This window comes from Sorex araneus, chromosome 5, assembly GCF_027595985.1.
Source record: "Sorex araneus isolate mSorAra2 chromosome 5, mSorAra2.pri, whole genome shotgun sequence".
Classification (NCBI taxonomy): Eukaryota; Metazoa; Chordata; class Mammalia; order Eulipotyphla; family Soricidae; genus Sorex; species Sorex araneus.
Genome location: NC_073306.1, coordinates 115,886,694 through 115,901,595, shown reverse-complemented (window position 1 = coordinate 115,901,595; position 14,902 = coordinate 115,886,694). Strand labels below are relative to the sequence as shown.

Below are 14,902 nucleotides of genomic sequence, written 5' to 3'. Positions count from 1 at the left end.
ATCATGGAGTCAGGAGTAAACCCTGTGCACCACTGAATTTGGCCCCCAAACAAAACAAACAAAAAATCTATTTACTCAGATTAAGACCAGAAGGGAGCTTGTCGTAATTAAAATGTTTAGGTATTAAGAAATTTCACAGGGGGGGTCCGGAGCGATAGCACAGTGGGTAGGGCGTTTGCCTTGCACGCGGTCGACCCGGGTTCGATCCCCGGCATCCCATATGGTCCCCCAAGCACTGCCAGGAGTAATTCCTGAGTACAAAGCCAGGAGTAACCCCTGAGCATCGCTGGGTGTGACCCAAAAAGAAAAAAAAAAAAAAGAAATTTCACAGGGGGCTGGAGCAATAGCACAGCCGGTAGGGCGTTTGCCTTGTACTCGGCTGACCCAGGTTCGATTCCCAGCATTCCATATGGTCCCCTGAGCACCGCCATTAGTAATTCCTGAGTGCAGAGCCAGGTAACCCCTGTGCATCGCCAGGTGTGACCCAAAAAGCAAAAAAAAAAAAAGAAAAAAAGAAATTTCACAGATTTTCTCTTATTCTTTACATTTGCTTTAAAAGTAAATTTTTCTCAAGATGTTAAGAGGAGCACCTACTAAGACAGAATTCACCTCTTGAGGGTTACAACTTTAGGACAATGGCAAATTCCACATGCACCATAGTGACTTTGGATGTACTACTTGCAATTTTACTCTACTGGTTCCCATTTAAATTCAGGGGGAAAAAATAAATAAATTTAGGAGAGAAAACATACCTTCCTGGCACATTATATCTGCCCTTCGCTTTTTCTGGGGAAGACTCATTCTTTCCTTGTTGAGCACTGCCTTCTTCCTCTTCCTCTGGCTTCTGTTTACTATTAGAACTTGAGTTCAAAAGAACAAAAAAGTATTTTCTCCACTCCCTAAAGCACACTCTATACAAACCTCCTACGATGCATGGCACTAAAATTCCCTCATTTCTAGCTTGTGTTTCAAGTCCATGTTCTCCCTTGAACACGTATCTGCTTGCTTGCTTCTTTGCTCATTTCCACTCTGGAGAAGCCTGTGTTCTCTCTCAAACATGTACTTCTCCCTTTCTCTACCTCACATTTTTCTAAATAAATTTTAATACAAACTACTTTGTTTCACTAAAAAAGTAAAAATTAAATTTTCTCATTTCTGGGCTGGAGAAGTAGTCAGCAAATAGAGCATTTGCCTCGCACACGGCCAACCCATGTTCAATCCTCAGTACCACATATGGTCCCCATGAGTCCTACAACGAGTGATCCCTAATCACTGCCAATAGTGACTCCTGAGCTCGGTGTCAGGAGTAAGCCCTGAGCACCACTGAGTGTGGTCTAAACCTGTACCCCCTCCCACAAGAAAAAGATTCAGAGATACTATTCTGGTATTACTTAAACACTGAACCAAGGGAAAAGACTTTCAAAATTCTGCTAAGCAAATAAATCACTATTCTCTAAACCTCTGGCTGAATAGGCTATTAAAGCAAAATACATTCCTAACTAATAAAAATCAAAACAAACATTATGTATTCTGTTTGCTATTAAACACTGATCCAATGGATTAAACCTATGCCAACTGACAAAAGCTGTAGCTACTTACACTCTCATTTTCTTGGAGGGTGGAATTTCATGGATTACAGGAGTAGCACATCTCTTGGCTTTCATTTTCACATGTTGCTTTTCTTTCTGTTCCAAATCCTTCCGTGCTGACAGTCTAACAGATCTTCTATGATAGAGAATTGACAAAATTTATCTGTAACAAATATATCTACTACAAACAGGAAAATGTTCTAAGAAACATAAAACTATAATTAAACTACATACTTCAAAAAGTCTAGTAATGGGTCGGAGACATGTGGCCCCCCCAAAAAACAAAACAAAACAAAAAATTTTAACCATTCTCAAAATTTAGCATTTGTTTATATTTTAGCATCAACTTAGTACCTCAAAATAAAAACCACTTAATATGCTGAATCTATAGATTAATTAAGGAGAACTTAATTACAATATTAGTTATCTCAATCCATAAACATGATGTAGTATTACCAATAGTTTTATTTGTCTGGGTTCTCTGTTTTGTTTCTGGGCCACACCTGGCTGTGTTCAGGGCTTACTCCTGGCTCTGCTCAGGGATCATTCCTGCTGGTGCTCGGGCGAGTATATGGGGTGCCAGGAATCAAAACTGAACCGGCTGTGTGCAAGTAAATGCCCTACACCCTATACTATCACTCTGGCCCCTGTATATGCAAGTCTTTTTGCTTTGACTTAGCGTACCTAATTTTTAAATCTTCATTATGAAAATTTTTTAAGTATTTAAAAGTAAAGAATTATATAACGAACCACGAGGGTACTCTTTCTGTTTCAAAAAGTTTCAACAAAAGGCTGAAAGACAGTACAGTGGATAATGTACTTGTCTTGTACCCCCGACCAGTCCCCTGAATTCAGGAGTAATCCCTGAGCACAGATGGATGCAGTCCAATCCCCTTTTCTCAAAATAAAAGTCACTAAGGAAGACCAGAGATGGTACGGGGGTAAGGCACTCAGTAGCCTTGCATACAACCAAACCTAATTCAATCCCCAACAACATGTATAATGTCACACATCACCTATGAAGTCACACATCATATCCAGGAAAGATCCTTGAGTACAAAGACAGGAGTTGGCAAGCACTGCCAGATGTGAACCAACCAACTCCCACCCCAATAATAATAATAAACATACTTAGGGGTTAGAGAAAGTTTAATGCACTGAGCACATGCTTTACAAGCAGGTAAATCTGATCCCCAAAACCATAGGATCCCTAAGCACTGCTGGGAGCAACTCCAGAGCACATAGCCAGGTGGGGCCCAAAAGACTAAATAAGTATATAAATAAAATATAATAAACTATCATTAAAGAGACTGAGAATACCAAGGGGTTAGCTAGGATGCGAATCAACTTGAACTCTCATATAGCGCTAGTGGGAATAGAAAGTGGTAGTCACTTTGGAAAATATTCTGGCTGCTTCTTATGAAGACACATTTAAGAAGATCGCCTAGTAATTCTACCGGGAAAAACTCTTGCCCTCACAAAGACCTACAGGCATTTATTCACATCAGCTTTAATTCATAATGGTCCCAAAATGGAAACAACTCAAATATTGCTTTACTGGAGAATGAATGAGATATAAAAGAACATTATAGATAATTCCAATTTTTAAAACAACAGTTAAGATTGATCTGTGAAAAACTGTTAAAGTAAATGTAAAATTGCAATATGTTAATAGTAGACAAAGCAAGGTTTTGAAATCAAATCAACTGGGTGAATCGTAGCTCTGAAATTAAAACTTACCTTGAGTGAGCAATTTGGTACCCTTTATTCCTTACATAAAAATTTCAGCTTATTACCTAAAACTCATGTTATGAAAGATCAAAAAAGAGAACACAGTCTTACACAGAATCCTATACATAATAGTGCTCTGTCAAGCAACCATTCTTTGAGTATTATTTATCTAACCTCCACATTCAAGCCCTGAAAGTCTTACCTCTGAGGTTGGTTTGGAGTACTTCTTGTCTTAGTTTCCTTGACTTCTGGGAAAGAACGAGAATTTGATGAAGCAGACTGTTCCACCAGATTTTCTTTTTCTGTCTCTCTGTAAGTATTGTCAACTGCAAAAGAACATATACTAGTCAGCATTAAAATGCCAAACAAGGGCCAGAGCAGGTAGGGCGTTTGCCCTGCACATGGCCGGTCTGGGTGAGATCCCCGGCAATCCCATATGGTCCCCGAGCGCACCACCAGGAGTGAGTGATTCCTGAGTGCAAGGCCAGTAGTAACCCCTTACCATCACTGGGTGTGACCCAAGAAGCCATAAATAAATAAATAAATAAATAAATAAGTCAAACGAATGAATTAGAAATAGAACACATACACACACAACTTAATATAGTATCCTAGGTTGAAAAATTACCCTCAGCAACAGAACTTAGTTGCAAAGAAATCTTAGGGAGAAGGACAATTTATAAAAGCTTCTTTAGCAGAAGCAGAAACGAAGTATCAAGATATCACTTTAGGAAAAAACCATCCCAAACACATCCTGATATCATATCCAAATATAAATAGAGATAAAATTCTGGAAGTTTCTATAGATAAAAAGAACCACTGAAGAATCAACTAATGTGATAAGCAATGAATCCCTCATCAGCAAAACAGTATCATTAAAAATCTGGGGCTAGGGGCTGGAGAGATAGCACAGCGGGTAGGGTGTTTGCCTTGCACGCGGCCGACCTGGGTTCAAATCCCAGCATCCCATATGGTCCCCTGAGCACGGCCAGGGGTAATTCCTGAGTGCAGAGCCAGGAGTAACCCCTGTGCATCGCCAGGTGTTACCCAAAAAGCAAAAAAAAAAAAAAAAAAAAAAAATCTGGGGCCAGAGCAACAGTACAGCGTATATGGCACTTGCCTGGCACATGACAGATCTAGTTTCGATTCCCTAGCATCCCATATGGTCCTTCAAGCACTGCCAAGAGTGATTCCTGAGTGCAGAGCCAGAAGTAACCCCTGAGCACCACTAGGGGTGGCCGAAAAGCCAAATAATAATAACAATAATAGGCTTGCTCTCTCAGCAGGAGTTCCCCCCTGAACATATGTCTCACTTCTTGTCTCTGTATCTTTCTGCTTTTTTCTACTGTGGAGCCCATGTTTCCTCTTGAGCACATAATTCCTCTCTTTCTCTTAGTCATGTCTAAGTATATTTGTTCAATTAAAAACTATCCTGTTTCACTAAATAATAATAGGGGTCGGAGTGATAGTACAGGGAGTAGGGCACTTGCCTTCCACACAGCTGACCTGAGTTTGATCCTCAGAACCCCACATGGTCCCCCAAGCCTTGAGGAGTGATCCCTAAGTGAAGAGCCAGGAGTAAGTCCTGAACACAGCTGGGTATGGCCCCAAAACCAAAAATAATAATGTCTTTTTCTTCTATCATTCTGTATTGATGATGAAATAAACTTGTCTTGAATAAGCAAGGCAAATCATCTTTATGTGGCCCAGGGGTTGGACATGGAACTTAAGGAATCATGGAATGCAACTGCATATAACTAACTAACTAACTGAAATCAAACAGAACTTGTAAATCACACTGCAAATAGTGATGACATAATTACATTAGTGTGTATTATGCCAACAGTTCAGTTTAAAACAGTTTGAGGGCCTTGAGTGATAGCACAGTGGGTAGGGCGTTTGCCTTGCACAGCATCTCAACATCCCATATGGTCCCCCGAGCACTGCCAGGAGTAATTCCTGAGTGCAGAGCCAGGAGGAACCAACCCCTGAGCATTGCTGGGTCTGACCCAAAAAAGCAAAAAATAAAATAAAATAGTAGGAAGACCAGAGAAATGGATCAAAGGACTAAACAGAACGTTGTGCAGCCTGGAGACCCAGTTTCACTGGCACTACATAGTCCCCTGAACACTGCCAGGTGTGGCAAACAAAACAGTGTGAGTTGGAGCTGGAGATGTGGCTCAACTTGAGCACATAACTAACATATGCAAAGCACTGGGTTTCATCTCCTGCACAACATGTCCTCAGCCCCTAGCACCACCAGGAGCTCCACAGAGGCTGGCCAAGAGGTGAAGTAAGAGGTGAGCCACACCCTACAAATGTGTGGCTCTAATGCTCCGGAGCGTTGCTACAGGAGTTCCCTCAACAACAGCAACAACAAAATGAAAAATGTTTGTTAAAAAAGGATGCAACATTTAGGGGCTGGAGCGACAGTACAGCAGGTAGGACATGCTTACCCTACACACGACCAACCCCTGGCACCCCATAGGGTCCCCCAAGTCCTGCCAGGAGTGATTACAGAGTGCAGGGCCAGGAGTAAGCCCTGAACACTGCCGGGTGTGCCCCCCCACCCCCGCCAGAAAACAAAACAAAACAAAAAAGATACCACAACATTCAAGAAAAGGATATTGCAGTAGGAAAAAGGAGGAGATATTTTATCACAAAGAATTCTGATATTACCAAAGTCTTATATCCCTGGCACTACCATTCACTACCATATGGCTCCCCAAACCCCACCAGGAGTGTCAAGTTCAGAACCAGGAGTACTCCACTGTGTATGGCCCAAAATATCCACAAAAAAAAAAACAAAAAAAATCCGAAAGAAAAATTTTTGGGTCAGAGAGATAGTATATGGAGCTGACACCGGTTTAATCCCCAGCATTGCATATGGTTCCCCAAAACTGCTAGAAAGGACCCTTGGGCATGAAGCCAGGAATATCCCCTGACCACTATCAGGTATGGCCCAAACCCCACTACCACAAACACAAAAAGTTAACAATGACCTATATACATAAGGGGGGAAAACAGAAATTCAAAGAAAGAGAAAATTCAATAATAACAGTTGAAGACACATAATTTCATATTCTTCATAAAATGAATTAGCCTGTTTCACAACAATAAATCAAGATATATAGCATTTAGGTAATTTCTTCAGATCCCTCAAACTCCCAACACACTGTTCTATGATTCTCCCAGAGAGAGTTTTAAAAAGATGTTCTTTCTTACTTGTTCTCAAAGGAGTAACAGTAACTTGCTGGAGATTAGTCTTTCTCAAAGGAGTTTTCTGAAGAAGTCCTCTTGCCCAATTCTTCCCCGGAAACTTATTCTCCAAATTGGCCTTCTCATCTGTGAAAATGTAAGATTATTCAATAAGGAAGCAAAATAAATCAGAAATGTACTTAAAAGACAGTGGCAAGTCCCTTCTAACTCATTTGGCAAACTTCAAGTGATCCAAAGTAAAGGAAAACAAATGATATGTCAGAGACAGAAACTTAAAAAAAAAAAAATATTGTCAGTATACTGACAATACCGAACAATGTGTTACAGAAAAAAAGAAGTGCAGGCTCTCTACTGAAAATAAAGCCTTATCTTTGCTTAAACACATTTAAGATTATCTAACCATAAATTGGCTTTAGCCCCACGTAAATACATCATTTTCATTTTAAAGAACACCATGACCACCAAGATCTGTGTTGCTTACAAGAGACATAACAGTTGGACTTCTTAAATTCTAGGAAATTTGAGATGTGTAAGGCTGGAATGGAGCTAATCTCTCATAAGGAATTTTATCTTAGATTCTGCTGTGCCCAAATATCAGTGCAAAGAAGTCAAGGTTTTGTTCTTCCCATACTTTAATAGAAACTTTAGGAATACAGTGAGCCTCAGAAATAATGTAATGCTCTGAATGCAACTATGTTTTTTAAAAGTGATTATTTAGAAGGAAATTACAAAGTAATATATTAGAATTAAGGTCATTTTTAGAAAGTGGACTTACTTTTAAATGCAGTATTAGTTGGAAGAAAGTTTCTGTTAGAAACTAACAGAACTTAAGTAATTTTGAAAAAAATAAAATTTTTAAACTGATTTTAATTAATTCTTCAGACTATATTTGATAGTGTTATTAGCTAATATCTTTCTTGTGGAAAAAAAAATGATAGCCATCCCTCAGCATTCTGTAGAACAGGAACAAAGAGACTTTGAGTGTGGCTGTATCTCAGTGGTAGAGCACTTACCTTGCACCTGTAAGACACAGGGTTTGATCCCCAGCATCGCACATGTGAGAGGAAGAGAGGGCCAGGGAGAGAGAATAAACCAGTAGGGCTGTCGAGTCACAAGATGGTCACCTTATCCATTCTTCCAACCACACTGCTTCCGATAAGACACTCCCTTCTCAGGGTATGAGAAGCTATCCTCACTGGATATCATTAAGTTCTTTTCCAGGCAAATGATACATGCTATCGCTGCATTATAAGTGACAAATGCAGCTTATAATTAACTCATTTTTGTCCCCTATTATGAATTCTCCTAACAAAGAAGGTAAGAATTTAAGGAGCTGGAGCAGTAACAGCAGGTAGGGTGATTTGCCTTGCACACAGTTGACCTGAATTCAATCCCTACTATATATACATATATGTATGTATATGGTCCCCTGAGACCTTAGGAGTGCTCTCTGAGCACAGAAACAGCAGTAAGCCCCGAGTAGCACAAGGTATGGCCCCCAAAAAACCCAAAATTTTAGAAAACTAAAATGAGGCCCCATACCAGGCCAATTTCACCAGGGCACCCCAGATGGAGCAGGTACAGTCTCCCTGCCTACTACAGATGGAATCCTGGTGACCAAGAGCTTCCACAAGCAAGGCCCATCAACTATTATCCTGCTAGCACTGATCTCACTTTATAGTATTATTCTAAAGTACTACAAACAACCAAACATATTCTTATTCATTCTTAGCCCAGTATTATGGTTTCTGTCATATCACACAACCTAACATCAGTCCATCCTAGCTCTGTCTGAGGACTGTGTTATATTTGGAAAAGTGATCTATAATCCCTCCACTTAAAAATGAACTGAGGAAGGGAACGGGAGGGTGTCAAAGAGATAGCTCAATAGGCTAGAGCACCTGTTTTGCATGCAAGAGACCTGGTTTCAATTCCTAGCACGTCATGGTATCCCAAGCACTGCCAGAAGTGACTCCCAAACTCCAAGCCAAGAACAGGTCCCAAATATGGTCAATGTGGACCAAAACCAAAACCAAAAATAAGTAAAAAGCCAATACAAGGACTCTTGTGATTTTAAAACTAATATATTTACTATGGTAGTAGCTATAACAAAACTACACAGGTGATAGCAATTATATAGAATTTAATATCCTTAAACAAAAATGAGAAGAGTGAAAACCTAAGACACCTGAAAAAGTCTAGGACTGTCTCAACACCAACACCCTATTTGTATATTGTACTGCACTCTGTGCCGAATGGCAGCAGAGCACATTTTATGTGGCAGCTACCACCACAAACATGATTTGAGTGTAGAGTTTCACGCAACTATTTAATCTGTTATCCCCTCATGTCCACACTTTTTTCTGTTTTGGAGGCCACACCTTGCTGTGCTCGGGAAATTACTCTTGGCTCCGTATTCTCAGGGGTTATTTTCAGGGCGTTCATTATTATACCATTAACTTTTGTTACTCAATCAGGAGACCATGTGGCAACCCGGATGAATCCAGAGATTCTGCATGCAAAGCATGTCCTCCAGCTCTCTGAGCCATCTTGCTGGCCCCAATTATGTCCTAACAGCAAAATAATATTGATTTTTACTAACACTTCATCATTTTCATGGATAACAAAGCATCTTGGTGTGGGGGGTGGGACAGTACAGCAGAGAGGGGGCTTGCCATGCATGTAGCCAACCCAGGTTTGATCGCCAGCATCCCATATTGACCCATGAGCACTGCCAGGAATATTTTCTGAGTGCAAAGCCAGGAACATCTCCAGGTGTGAACCCAAAATAAAACAAACAAAAAAGAATTTTGGTGCACACACACATACCAAATTTAGTTTTGTGTTCATCCCTTTTTTTTCACTAACCAAAAAATGAAAAGAGAGCAGATACTTACCAAACCAAGAATCTATGTTTTCTGTATCTTCTTCATCATCCAAAAATGTAAAATTAATGAAGTCCGAGGGAGCATCAAAGGAATAAGAGGTTTTTAGTTGCGACATTGTCTCCCACTGTCTCACAGAACAAGTTTTTGCCAGTTTTCGTTGTCACTCTTTCAAACAAGCTGACTTCTAAAGAAAGAAATTATCCAGAAAATTATTTTACAATACTCCGATACACTAACTCCCTAGCAATTATTTTGCTTTTACTACCACATTTGCAGTTACAGAACTCACCTCGATAAAAATCTTTACTTTTCAAATCAAACTAAAGTTAACTTTGCGCTTTTGGAGTATCTTCACTATTTAACTGAATATCTTCACTATGTCATTGACTGTGCTGGTAGGTGTTTTATACTATTTTTTATTCTCCCTTAATCTGCTATTTTTTCATTTCTAGTCTCAATCACATCTAATTTGCTTGTTCTGCCCTCAATAATCCAATTTCTAAAACATACCATTAACTTTTGTTACTTTACTAACCAAAATCTTACTCATCAAAGTCCAATTCAATTACCTAGTATTTTATTTCCATTTTCCTCTCTCTATATAATTATTGCTTTCCAAAGCCATCATGCTTTGTTGACCACCCAATTTTCTATTACTTAAATATGAAAATCACTCTTTGTAGACTATAAGTTCCTAAAGAGAAGTATGGTTTTATACAACTTTATTTAGATACCGCATCCATCAGGTGTTTAGAATTTGTGTAAGGGCTCAATATAACTTTGACAATTGCAGATTTTCATTCTTCAGAAATATTTTCTTATACTAAGAGCTGAGAAAATATCTCAAAGAGGTAGAGCACATACCTTGCATGCTTGGGACCCCAAGTTTGATCCCCATTACCACCTGGCCCCCAATACTACTGGATGGTGCACACTGCCAGGCCAAACATCAACAAGACCAGTTGTCAGGCCTATGAGGCCTACTCTTGGAAAGCTTGCCACCAAAAATACAACTGAAATACTTAAATTGAGGGGCCAGAACAATAGCACAGTGAGTAGGGTGCTTGCCTTGCATACAATCAACATGCCCTCCTCCTTCCCCGCAGCCTTGCCAGAGTGATGACTGAGTGCAGAGCCAGGAGTAACTTCTGAGCACCACCAGGTATGACCCAAAAAGACAAAAGAAAAGTATTCCCTTAAAATCAGGAGCTGGAGGGGGGTGGGAGGGATACTGGGTTCATTGGTGGTAAAGAATGGACACTGGTGGAGGGATGGGCTCCCGAACATTGCATGAAGGAAAAACAGGCACGAAAATATGTGAATCTGTAACTGTACCCTCACTGTGACTCACTAATTAAAAAATAAATAAATTTTAAAAATAAATAAATAAAAAGGGATTATGTATTAAAAAAAAAAAAAGAAAAAACCTTTACCATAGACTGTAGAGGAAATAGGGAGTAAAAAAGGTTTACTTTGTGGTTATTAAAATATTTGAAAATTAGACTATTTTGACAACTGTATAACTCTGAGTATACTCAAAATCAATGAATAATATACTGAGTGAATAAAAATTATGGCAGGAAAATAAAAAAAAAATCAGGAGCTGGAGAAATAATAGAGTAGGTAAGGTGTTTGCATGCATAAAGCCCCAAGTTTGATACCTGGCATCCCATATGGTCCCCCGAGCCTACCAGGAGTGAGTCCTAAGTGCAGAGTCAGGAGTAAGCCCTGAGCACCACAAGACTGTGGCCCCAAAACAAAGAACCAACTTGACAAAAAAAAAAAAATCCCTTAAATTTAAAACACCAGGGGCTGGAGTGATAGCACAGTGGGTAGGGCGTTTGCCTTGCACGCAGCTGACCCGGGTTCAAATCCCAGCATCCCATATGGTCCCCTGAGCACCGTCAGGGGTGATTCCTGGGTGCATGAGCCAGGAGTGACCCCTGTGCATTGCTGGGTGTGACCCAAAAAGAAAAAAAAAATTTAAAACACCATCCTAAGCTAGAGAATACAGCCTAACAAAGTTCATAAAATGGGGTTAGGGATGTGGCTCAAGGGATGTGGCTCAAGAGCTTTACAGAACATGATTCACATGTACACTCCAGGACTGCCATTATTGAGGAAGTCTCCTGAATAGAAACTCTCTGTTTGGACGAATCATGGACGGTCTGGCCAATAAGAATAAAGCAGGAGAAAACAAAAACAGGAAAGAATAAAGTAGGAACCTGCTAAGAAATTCATAGGAAAAACTCTTACTCTCTTGATCGTTATGGCCCTTGCTCCTACCCCTTTCCCTTCTCTTTTTGTCTTTTATTGAAGGTAGATGTAATAGTAGAGCTATAGCACTAATTGTGTGTAAATGAGTGGATCATCAAGAAAATAACTGATTATTATACCTGACATCATCGAACATTAATGATTAATTTTTTTAAATTTTTTAAATGATTATAAAATTAACAACCTATCTGCAAATGTTTCATGTGATAATAATTTTCTTTTTAAGTCACTAGTCACATTTTTCTGTCACTTATAGCCAAAAATAAACTCAGCTAAAAAGTCCAAAGTTCTTGACCTGTCTCTGGCACTCATTCAATGTATATAACACACAAGTCTGTCTACCTCTCTGCCTCTCTGCTTCTCATAAACAGAAAAGAAGATGTATTTCAAGTGGTATTAACACTGATTTTTCATCTACTGATACCTTTCCTTTCCCTCACCACACGTCTACTCAAGGACCTCTATTGAAAGATTTCCCAGCAACCAATGATTTAAATTTCCTTGTTGGAGGCGTAGAGAAATGGATCAATGGTAAAAAGTGCCTGCTTTATAAGCATGGAGCCTCGTTTGCTCCCTGGTGCCTCCCACACATGCCAAGCACAATACCTGGGACCCTCCAGCACCACAGAAGAGTATGCACCTGGTATAAGGTAAGCATATATGAGTACTACAAGCAAAGTACTGAACCCCAACAAGTGCTGTAACTGAAAAATGTACAAACACTGCAGTCAGGAGTGTGGCACTCCCCCTCTAAAAAATCACGTGTGAGCATCACAAATCAGGGCTAGCACTTCAACCAGAATGTACATATGTAGGCACCAAAACATAATGAGTGTGACCCCTGGAGAGCAATGTGTCCAAAAGCCACAGTGAAAATATGCAGTCCCCAGCAAGCACCACAACTAAAGCACGTGATCCCCAAGTGGTTCCGAAGGCCAAGTGTATGAGCACCACAACCTCATGTGTGCACAGCCCCCAGTCATCAACAAAGTGGAGGCTAAATAAATAAATAAATAAATAAAATTCCCCTGCTGTGAACAAACATGCTAGAAGACATGGGAAAATCTTGGATTCCCATGATCTCAATTCCTAACCCAGGTCACTGGGAACACTTCCCAGGCGGGAATGTAACGAAGACAACTAAAACTGGGGGAGGACAAAGACAGGAATGTAATATAGAGCAATCTACTTAGCCTCCTAAAAACCATAATTGCACCAAAACATGTTGCTGAAAACCACTGGAAAGTATTCAAATTTAATACCTCACACCCTTTTCCTCCCTTCCCAATTATGGAACTGTAGTTCTAAGTTCATCCAAATGGCAATTTGCATTTTTCCTTTTTATTTATTTATTTTTTGCTTTTTTGGGGTCACACCTGGCATTGTACAGGGGTTACTTCTGCTCATGCACTCAGGAATTACTCCTGGTGATGCTCAGGGGACTATATGGGATGCTGGGAATTAAACCAGCATTTAATTGTTTGTTTGCAAGTCAAACAAACGCCCTACCCGCTGTGCTATGGCTCCAGCCCCCGCATTTTCCCTTTTGATAGATATTGTCAAACAAATTTACCTTAGTTATGTATATATATGTATATATATGTATATATGCATATGTAATTGAAAGAAAGTTCACTATAGTACATTTCCATTTCTGTTAAAAAGAAACAGAGCGGGGGCCAGAGAGATAGTACAACACACAGCCAGCGTAGATTTGATCCCCCAGACCCTAGATGATCCCCTGTGCCTGCCAGGAATGATCCCTGAGCGCAGAGCCAGGAATGAACCCTGAGCACCAGTGTATGGCCCAAAAACAAAACAAAAAAGAAACAGAGATAGTACCAGGAAATAAAACACCCTTGCATGAGGCCAGGCCTGGTCTGATCCCTAGCACAGCATATAATTAATTCTCTGAACACTGCCTGGGGCCACTACAGCCAAGAGCCAAGAGCCAGAAATAGCTCCTCAGCACTGCAGGGTGTGGCCCAAACCACACTCCAGAGAGAAGGAGCCAGGGAGATAGCTCAAGTGGCTGGAGTATAAGACCTGCATGTCCAAGAACCTAAGTCTAGTACTGCCACACCCTAGTACTGCCAGGTGTAGTTCAGAGACCCCCTGAGAACTGCTGGGATAAGCCCTTGTAGCTCCAAGTGCCACCAGGCTAGAGCCACAATGCCAAACCTTAGCACTGAGTAGTCTGGCACAGGTGGGCAGTATTGCCAGGAGTGGCCCCCAAAGCCCCTCCTGCTTAGGAAGCACCCACCCAAAAATTAGATATGTTTTAAAAAGCGGTGGAAAAAGCCAACATGTTCATATGTATCTTCACACACACATAATTACAAAGGAGACGCAAAAATATTAATAGTATTTGAGTTGAGAAATATGAGAAGCCTAAGTTAGTGGAATACCTTTTCCTACATGAATTTTTATACTGAGTATGTTTTAATATATGAATGAGTAACTTTCCATTTTTATTTATTTAGTGTTTGGGGCCACACCCCATAGTGCTCAGGGCTTACTCCCAGCTCTGTGCTAAGCATCATTCCTGGTGGTGCTTGCTGGGACCATATATGATGCTGGGGATAAAACCCAAGTCAGTCACATGTAAGGCAAGTACCTTACTAGCTGTACCATCTCTCTTCAGTCCACATACCTTTTTCAATTTAAAGAACTGGTTAAGCAGTTCTTATTTTTCTGTAAATTTGTGGGCAGCTGAAGAGAAGCATATGGTCTGTCCTGTCATATATCAAAGTCAGACCACGTGATAGTCACTGAAAAGATCAGACTAACATTCATTATACATATAGCAAAACATAGAAAAAGAAATTGAAGGGTGTTTTACTTTATGTTTACTTAAAGATGGTAGATTTCCTGGGGATGCTAAATAATGCTTTTTCTGAAGAGAGGACTGTAGGTCAAGTAAGTTAGAGAACTCCTGTGCTAGAATAAATGACTATATAGGGGCCGGAGTGATAGCACAGTGGGTAGGGCGTTTGCCTTGCACATGGCTGACCCTGGTTCGATCCCCGGCATCCCGTATGGTCCCCCAAGCACCGCCAGGAGTAAGTCCTGAGTGCAAAGCCAGGAATTTGAGGATCGCTGGGTGTGACCCAAAAAGAAAAAAAAAATTAAAATGATTATATAACATGGCTTTCAGACATCAGGCAGGAAGGATGGATAGTCTCTGTGATCTAGGAC

The 14,902-nt window shown here is 40.3% G+C and overlaps 1 protein-coding gene across 1 annotated transcript in view; it reads right to left on the bottom strand.

Moving 5' to 3' along the window:
- TPX2 (TPX2 microtubule nucleation factor) overlaps positions 1 to 14,902 on the bottom strand; it is a 54,005-nt gene that overhangs the window by 29,313 nt on the left and 9,790 nt on the right. The window contains exons 2-6 of the mRNA XM_055139745.1: positions 9,437 to 9,611; positions 6,546 to 6,665; positions 3,523 to 3,646; positions 1,600 to 1,725; positions 753 to 860 (exon numbers count right to left, since the gene is read on the bottom strand). Coding sequence (XP_054995720.1) covers positions 753 to 860; positions 1,600 to 1,725; positions 3,523 to 3,646; positions 6,546 to 6,665; positions 9,437 to 9,542 — 584 coding nt within the window. The 5' untranslated portion in view covers positions 9,543 to 9,611. The remainder of the gene's footprint in view (positions 1 to 752; positions 861 to 1,599; positions 1,726 to 3,522; positions 3,647 to 6,545; positions 6,666 to 9,436; positions 9,612 to 14,902) is intronic.